Source organism: Dryobates pubescens, chromosome 4 (assembly GCF_014839835.1).
Source record: "Dryobates pubescens isolate bDryPub1 chromosome 4, bDryPub1.pri, whole genome shotgun sequence".
NCBI lineage: Eukaryota > Metazoa > Chordata > Aves > Piciformes > Picidae > Dryobates > Dryobates pubescens.
In genome coordinates, this window is record NC_071615.1 from 37434228 (window position 1) to 37443581 (window position 9354).

General features: G+C 39.0%; 1 protein-coding gene across 1 annotated transcript in view; it reads right to left on the bottom strand.

The window, feature by feature from the left end:
- Positions 1-8083, bottom strand: part of VWDE (von Willebrand factor D and EGF domains) — a 33575-nt gene extending 25492 nt beyond the window's left edge. The window contains 6 exon segments of the mRNA XM_054161390.1: positions 200-289; positions 1907-2166; positions 2689-2695; positions 2881-2939; positions 4328-4559; positions 7910-8083. Of these exon segments, the coding sequence (XP_054017365.1) occupies positions 200-289; positions 1907-2166; positions 2689-2695; positions 2881-2939; positions 4328-4559; positions 7910-7954 (693 nt within the window). The 5' untranslated portion in view covers positions 7955-8083.
- Positions 8084-9354: the final 1271 nt, after the last annotated feature.

The window sequence follows — 9354 nt, forward strand, 5'->3', positions numbered from 1 at the left end:
CATGAGTATATGGGGAGCAGAGAAGCAACTTTGACTCTTCTGCTTTTTGACTAGTGTAAGTTCACTACAGCAAACAACACACTCTGCTAATTCACAATTAACATATCTGGAGTGCCTTCTTGTCAGAGCTCTGACTGTTGCAGCAATACCCAGATTCCTCCTATGATAAAAGTAAAACATGGCCTCCTTCCAAAAGTACCTTAATACCAGCAAAAAATTCCTTGCTCTCCACAGAAGAACTTTGTATATCAGGCTTCTCCATGAAGAAAGCAGCACTGCTACAATAGACCTGTCGGGCAAAACAAGCATAATAGAAGATATTTTTTGTATGAAGTGGTCACATGAAGACAAAACCCAGGCATCATGGATCGGTTTGATGGATTAATCATCCAGCAGCCAATTATTGATTCACAGAAAACAAATCTATCTAATGAATGTAGAATATAGCTTCTTGCAATCTCTGACTCTTACAGCCTTTCACTCAGATACAGTTGCATCCAAAAATCCTCCTACTTTACAGTATCAAGCAAAATCACAGTAGAGAATGGAGAAGATGCAAGTGGAATAACAATGTAGCTGCACCAGAAGTTACCAACTGACAGTGGTGCTGCTTAACAAAAACATAAGAAACTGCTCAAGCATCCTAAGACCTTTCCCTTGCATGCTCCATCAGTGGTGCAAAGGCTTCTTGATCCAAAGGCTTCATAAAAATCATGTTTAACAGGGACTTAAGTCCCTGTGGACCTAAACTCCTTCTGGAGCATCTCTGCATCCCATGACTCTGTGCTGTATTGCATGTTATTGGTTTCTTTTTGTCTGTTTCACCTTTTTTTTTTTTTTTTTTTGTCTTTTAACTTTACTGAGACCCTACTAGATCTCAGATTATGCAAAACAACCACCCTCTCCTTCTCCTCATTATACTTTTTTCCTAGTGTCATGGGTCTGGATAATCTTTTCAAAATGAAGAATTTACTGCAATTTCACTCCACTGAACCATTTCCATGCTACCAGAAACTGTGGGTTTGCATCTTTTGTTTATTTTGCTGCATCCCTTTTGAGATTAATTGACTACACATTCAGTACTTCAGATCTTGAGAGAGCTAAGGCTTTGCAGCAGCAGCAGATACTTTATGACTGTGCCTTTCCTTTTGACTGTCAATGAGCTAGCACCGTCAGGCAACTATTCACTAAGTACCCATGGGATTTCTGAGTATTAGCCATTGATGCTGCTGTTGGTAAGCCCTGCAAGCACCTGGTTTTGTCTTGAATACACATGCACACCAAACACATGTTTTTTGGGGGTTAATTTTAGCCAGGAAAAAATAACCTGTATTATGGTACATACAAGCAGAAAGCTTTTTTATTTTCCAATTCTTAAGCTTCTCAAAGTTACCATGAGAGCCTAGGTCCTGATTCTGCTACCACAGAACGTAACACAAGTACTTTCACTGCTTTTGATGGCAGAGATTAAACCATTTAAATCTGATTCTAGAGACAAAGCCACCAAGCAGCAGCTCATTATCAATTCAGAGAAAATAAATCTATCTAATGAATGAAGAATAAAGCTTCTTGCAGTCTCTAGCCTCTAACTCCAGATGCAGTAGCATCCAAAAATCCTCTTAATTTACAGTATCAAGCAAAATCACAGTAGAGGGTGGAGAAGATGCAACTGAAATAAAAATTTTTCTCCTGGAGGTACACTATACTGTACTGTCTCAAAATCTTAATGCCAGTGATAATTACTGATACATTCTGTGGTATTTCCACATTCATATAGGTACTGTTGGTATAAACAACTAGAGGCAGTATGCAGCAAGGTGCTGGAACTCCATCTCTAACAACTGTTAGTGTCTACTGAGTCATATTTACAAAGATAAAAAGACATTATAATTGTGCTTTAACATACTCTGTCTCCAAGTCTGACGTTTATCCCGTCTAGTTCTAGAAGCGAGGACATATGAAATGTTGTTTCATGTTTCAGTTCTTCTTTGATACCTTCAGAAGAAAGTCTTGACCAAGTTACAATGAATCCAACTGAGCTGTTTGCAAAAGGAATACCAAAGGTACACCTTAGGTAAATGCTGCCTTTGACCAACTCGGCTACAACTTCAGGAATGACTGGCAGTGGTGGTGACATAGGTGAAGAAGATGAAGGAGCCAGGTTACCTAGTCAAACAGAAGTGTGGTTTGTGCTTTCTGTTCTATGCAAAACCAGTATCAGATGAAATGAACATTAACATGTATTTTGCCAATCAACACACTAATAACATTTACCATTTTTCATATGTGGAAGTGTTACATAACTACTCAGAGAATCAGGGAAGTGTGTATGTTGCTTTTATTAATTACTAACAGGGGGTAAAAAACCTCTTTGATTATATTTCAGTCAATAGGAAGATGCTGAAGAGGGTGGAAATAATGGAAAACAAGGGAATAAAATACAATTAGCTATTTTACTAGACAGGAGGCAGCAACATGCAAACGAATTTGCCTGACAGAAGAATATTTTCTTTACTTACAAAGAAAGAATATTTTCTTTACTTACAAAGAAAGAGGTGGGTAGGTGGAAGAAAAAAGGACTGTGTAAAAAGGAACAGGATAAGCAACAGCATGATTTGTAGACTAATCTTATATTTGACTCCCAAGGAATAAAAGTAAATCAGAATTATTTAAAGTAATGTTGGTACTTTGAACACTATGCTGAGAAAGTTCTTTTGTAATTTGAAGTCTGAAATTGCCTCTGAACTGCTCATTTTGCAATAAACAGAGCAATACTGTTGATAAAGTGAAAAGGATTTTATTCAAGACAAAACATCACTAAATGTTGACATTATTGGGTCATAGATGCACAGAAAATCAAAACAAAATAATTCCTGCCACCAATGCTTGAGTTTCTATTCCCTCAGGATCACAGGTCTGTGGCTTTGCATCTGAAGCAACTCAAAATTGTTCCTAAATTGTATATTCACACACATACAGAGTGTACACATGTAGCAATGCTCTGGTAATAGTGTCCTGTGTTAAAAATACACCAAATATCACAAGACACTAATTGAAGTGTAAATTGGCAGAAAGAAGCAGTCTTGTAGCCCAATCCATCTACATTAATGGTAGTGGTCAGTACAAAGCCTTGTGCTGAAGATTACAAGTAGATTGGCTACACCTAGAAGGAAGGGTATGGGACATCCTACCACCTCCACATCTTTTACTGCAGATGTACCAAACCAACACTTAAAGATAGTTAGTGTACACAAGGCACAAAACTATTCTGCTGAATATCTATTTTGCCTTCTCAAATCCATATTTGAATGCTTATTCATTAACTGTAACCCTGAAGAGCCAAATTCAGAGCCAAATTCAATGCAGATCTGCTTTGGAAAAAAATAATCTTTCCGAGAGGGGCCTAAGAAAAGTACTTGTGCACTGCTATTGTTTGGTACTTTGAGTCCACTTTGAAAGTGGATCTTTGATTAAACTTGAAAATATCAGTGTGAAGAGTGGAAAGAGATTGGTCACTCTACTCAAACTCAGTCCAGAAGGGCAGCAGCAACACCGAAAACAATTCAGCAAAAAAGAATGAAGAGCAGATTTTGATGTTTCACTCGCTAGTGAATTCCTCAGCATGTGGAGAGACTGAAAATTGGCAAAATTTACAAGTGTTAAAGAGGAAACACAGTACATAGAGAAAACTAGATACAAAAAGCAGCCCAAGAGCACAATACACTTCACATGAAAACATCATCTTGAAAGAGGGCTTATAAACTCAAAATGGGTTTCAGATTTACAGTACTCAGCACAGCCAAACCAGAGTTATTTTTCTTGCCTACTTTCTTTTGAGGCACTACAAATTTGCTAGCTTGCCACCTATGATCTTTATATCCTTTCCTCTTCATGAGCCACCATCCAAAGTAAATACAAAATATTCCTAACAATGCTAAACATTAAATACATTCTGCTCAAATTCTTACACAAAATTCACTCTGACAGGTAATTCTATGCACATTCAGTAATGGGTAAATAAAAGCATCATTGTAGGCACTCTGAACTTTTACTTGTACATGTGTCTTACATCCCCGTCCCATTATATGAAAATTGCCAATTGTTAAGTTTCCAGGCTTTGAACAATACCTGAGTGCTAAATACAAGGGGTAGCATGAGCCCACCTTACCATACCAAATAATTTTTCTGTCATGTCAATATTAAAAGTAAGGATTGCAAGAAATGTTAGCATGTATAATGACTTTCACACATTTCAGCTCAAATACCAGAGAAACACACTTACTCCTGAACACATACACTCAGTTGAATAAAGCATGGCTTTTCTCACCTTCTGCACAATATCCCATGCACCCTTGGGTGGGCTGCAGTAAGTAAACAAAGAAATCTCCACAGTTCCTCACAGTGACAGGGATTCGGAAGAGACAGCAGTCTTTTGAAGTGCTGAAGAAAAACTGCCATGTAGCACAAGCTGTTAACTGTTTGATCTCACCAGGTCGAGGCATGGATTCTGACTCTCTCAGAGACAACCAGACAGGGGCTTGAGTCCCACAGTGATTCATCTTCAGCACCAGAGAAAAACATCAGAAAATGGTTAATGCTGTATCAAACTGCTGCTCTGCTTTAATGAGAGATACATATGTATCCAATTAATTTTCTGCAAGAGCTTTTAGTAAAGTTGAGACAAGACAACTGAGGACTTGCATACTTTCCTCCTCAAGGCTGGATACCAAAAGAGACTTAAGTCTTTCCCTGAGTCTAATGAATTTGTGTTTTCAAAGTCTAGCTATACTTTAGAGCCTGAAGGGAGCCACACCTGAAAGTTCTGCCCAGAAAAGCTAACAGTTAGGTTATGGCTTAGAGAGTTACTCTACACAAGCTACAAATCTACAGTAACTGACTGTGTTTACCCTGCCAGAGCACAGCAAAACCAGGGTAGAGCATGCATACACTGAATGTCAGCTGAAGGTGCTAAAGCTGATATGTTTTATCTGCCCTTTGCAATGGACCAAAGCCTCAGCTATCCTGGATTTCTTCTGAGACCTAGCCAGCTCATGCAAGGTCTTGCAGGACCTAATGCTACGACTTGCAGCTCTAGCCAAAAATGTAATACATCAAAGCCCTGTCTTTCAACTCCCCACCCTTAGGAAACCCTGTAACAAACACAATGACTATGCAGCAACCCTAAACCCTCTGGTATTTACAAAGCAGTGGGCTTCAAGGTCTGTGGATCAGATGCTAATTCAAGAGGTGACTTCAGAGGGCTGTTGTCCCCCCTCTTGCAAACAAAAGCCTTGTTCCATGCTTTTCCTCAGGGAGTGGTAAGTGTGCTTGTGTAATAGTCTACTTCACCCCTCATCACTGTGGCTATGTGAGGTCTTCAGGTCAAGGAAGCTTCCATGCAGGTCACAACTTAACAGCAGTAACAATCTTGGCAACCAAAGCTTTAGGCCCATTGAACAGACACAAGAGTTTACCGTGTGTGTGGGGTGTGTGTGTGTGTGTGTAAATCCTGAGTAAAGGAGACAAAGAAGAATCTGGCTCATGGGTTACCAGAAGGAGTTAAAGACCACCTGCTGCCTTTCATGCTCCAGAAAGCGAACTAAAGAAACACCAAGGAGGAGGACACAGTGTATTAAAGCCAGCATCTGAAAAGTATTCACATGAAACCTGTAAATCTGAAATTGAAATTTTGAGAACCTCTGCTTCATACATCACCTCAGGTCTTGGATAATCTTGTCTTTAGACCTCTTGGTCTAAAGATGACTGCAGGCTCATTGAGCAATTACTCATCTTGAAAGTACACCTTTCTTACTCTAGAATATTTGAGCCCATCATCAATCCATCAGACAGAATTAATGAGAAGCAGACAGAAATGGGATGGACTGTTTTACACAGTCTAAATCTTTGACAAGGATTAAATATAGCTATAATAAAAATTCTCCTAAAGAGAAAGGAAGGAAGAAGCTTCTCAAACAAGACACCCATTTCAGTTTGATTTTAATGTTTTGACTTTGAGATTCCAAAATAAATGTCTTGAGTTTGTCAACAGATGCAAAGAAGCAGCTGCCACAGCATAAATCTAACTTGCTGAGTAAGTTTTGAATCAACCTCATTCCAGCTTTAATTATCTGGACTCCTCTGTGCTAGGATGTTAGCCCATTTTTACTAAGCATTTTACTAAGCATTGAGAACTTTGGCCAGATTCCTAAAACTCTCCTAAGTGATCTGAGCAGGTATTTTGCAAGTGTTCTGAAAAACACATTGGTCTTTTCCTCTCATTTATCATGCTAATTCTTTGCATAAAAGTATGCATTTTGATAAAATACAACCAGTTAATTATCTGTTTGTATTAAATCTAACTGGGGAAAAAAACTCCTTCCATAATGATAGTTTTTGCTGGGTTTTTGCAGTACCAAAGCCTGAATAACAGCAGCCTCTGTAACACAGCCCTCTGAGTCCTTGAGTCAGCTACACAATAAAGATACTTTGATGTCTTTACACTGCTGTGAAGATTTCATTTAAAATAAAATGAAAATGTAAGTTTAGAATGCCTCCTTTTTTTTCATTTTATTAGTATCTTTTAACTGCTTTGTATTCCTTTAAAATGCTTCACTGTTGGGCTTTTCTTCTTCAAAACAAAACAAAACGACAAACCTATCATCAGGGAATTTCAATTCATTAGGAACATCATATATTCTAATGACATTTTAATATTATTTTTTCTTAAACAAGGAAATGTTTAAAAATAGGAAAATATATCTCCTTAGATGTAACAATTACAGAGCTGTTAGTACACTCTAAAATAAAGCATTCCAAGTGTAAAGTAGAAAATACTCCAAGTAATCCTTGAGTCTTAGGGGACTTGCAGATGACAAGGCAACTAATCTTCAGTTAGCTCTGTTAGTTCAAGTCATTTTAGGCGTAATCTCTTCTCTCTAGCACGATCACTTTAAAAGCCCCACAATTACTGGATTGATGTGGCTGCAAGTCTTCACACTGCTTTCACATGGCTCTCCTAAGAGACTGACCATCACACAGTGGCTGCTTTACAACATGGTTTCCCCGCTAGACTGCCACTGAGAAAAGTCTTCTTTAGCAGCAACTACAAATGACAGTTTAAGTGCCCTAAAAGGATGTAATTTATCATCCTCTGCTATTGCCCATTCAGTGTAAAATTTTCAATGTTTAAGACTTAACTGTCCAGTTAACAGGTTGTCCTGGTTTGAGGCCAGGCAGGTCCTTTCTTGCCCTTGAGAGAGGCAAAAGAATGACACCGAAACAAATGGATTGTAGAAGTGATGGAAAGTTTAAATGGAAAAGCAGTAAGTGTTTTACAGAAAGCTACAAGCATAGTGACAAAAGAAACCCAAAGCATACAGAGTCCCCTATGCACACCCAAAAGCCTCCCAACACTTCCCTTCTCCCCAAGGCTCTTTCTTTCCTCCCTCCACTGCTAGGTTAGTTTCAGGCTGGCCAAAGTCTGAGACTGCACCCACCCACCCCCCTTTCTCCTTCTCCTCCTGGCTATAGGCTGTAATGGGTTGGGGCAGAGGCCTTGAGATAACTCTCCACTGTTATCCAATAGGGAGCATCTCCCACAGGAGAGGGAGGAAAGAGGAAGACTTTGCAGCTGGATTTATAGGGTGCAGGATATTATGGGTATGAAATATGCTATTTCCTGTGTCCACCTACTGGGCTGGACCCTCGGGACACCAGAGTTGTAACTTGTGTGGCAGCAAGAGGAGGCACCCAGCCTAAAATGCCACACACATTTTAATATACTCAAATAGTTACAGAGGAGGAGTACTCCATAGTCCTCCACACAGTCTCCATAACTGTTTGGTTTTTTTTATCCCTATCCTAAGAAAACAACATGTATTTCTCACAATCAAATGAGTTGTAACAATACCTCAACACACTTGGTCGGCATCTCAGCAGGCTTATCAAAAATCATAAAGCGATACCATCCTGGGGCTAGGGAATGGTCACATATTAAATCCTGAATAGCTGACTGCTGGAGGTGGGATGAATCAAAATCAACACTTCGGTATGGGCTCTGCAGGATCTGATGTCCACCAGGAGAGCATTCAAGAACTGTGAAACAAGAGGATTTGGAGTATCAAGATGGAATGCCTAACAAGCAGGTTAGAAAAGATGTTAAGTATTCTTAATGGGCAAATGAGGATATAGCACAGTTCAATGTGAAGCTACTCGCACTGAAAAACTTTCTAAAGTCTTAGTAACAACACCAAACAGATATGTCAGCAACCTAAAACTGTATAGAATTCATCATGGGGCAACTTTTCTTTCTCAAAGTGGACAACATATGTAAATATATTTTAGCCATTTACTTTGGATGTAAAAACAGTGGAAAGGAATATGCTTATACTTTCTGGATTTTGACTTTCTAGTTTCACTAATGTTTATGAAACCTAAAAACCTGAATAAAAATGGGGTGTCAGATATATGAGAGGATTAAAGTCTTACCTCAAGAGAAGTAAGGATTATCCAAAAGTCTTTTGTAAACAGGCTATCACTTTACAGGGTTCCTGTGCATGAAATGGAGAATTCCCTCAAGTGGATGAGAGGTGGTTGTATACAGTTTGCATATATACATGCATATTGTAGCAAAAGGTTGCCCAGGGAGGTTGAAGATGTCTCCTCCCTGGAGATGTTCAAAGCCAGGTTGGACAGGGCCCAGAACAACCTGGACTAGTGAAAGGTGTCCCTGACCATGGCAGGGGGTTGGAACTAGATGATCTCTAAGGTCCCTTCCAATCCAAAGCATTCTATGATTCTGTGAGAAGCGTGTAAGTAAATACAAGTGACAAACAAATTTTTAGACACCTAAGTGTAGTTGTGCTCCATTCCCCTCCCCCCCTCAAAAAAAATCTCCAAATTGTTGATAGGCAAAATGAAGGATCAGAATCTCAAGAAATCTTTGTGATCGTTTCTTTTGAATGCAGACTCGTTCAAAAATAAAGCAGAACGCCATAATTTTTGAGTTGAACCTGGCAGCTGAGTTCAGTCCTGTCAAGGAGAGTGACAACAAAAGTTCAGGCTAATGGCATATTTGCATGCAAAGTACTGAATGGCCATTCTTCCTCGGGAATCTGCTTGGAAAATGAAAGTAGGGGGAAAATAAGGTAAGAGATGTTAATGAGGTAAGAGAATATTTGTGAGTAAATGACATTTCATATATATCTATCTGTTTATGTTGCTTTTAAAAATGGAAACCAACTGATGCTGACTGTGAATGGAATTTCAGGCTATAATAAATGGCACAGGTAATCTTAATTCTTGCCTTTACTATGCTACTAATGAGGTTTTTAAATGCAGCTCTAAGTTCTGTAA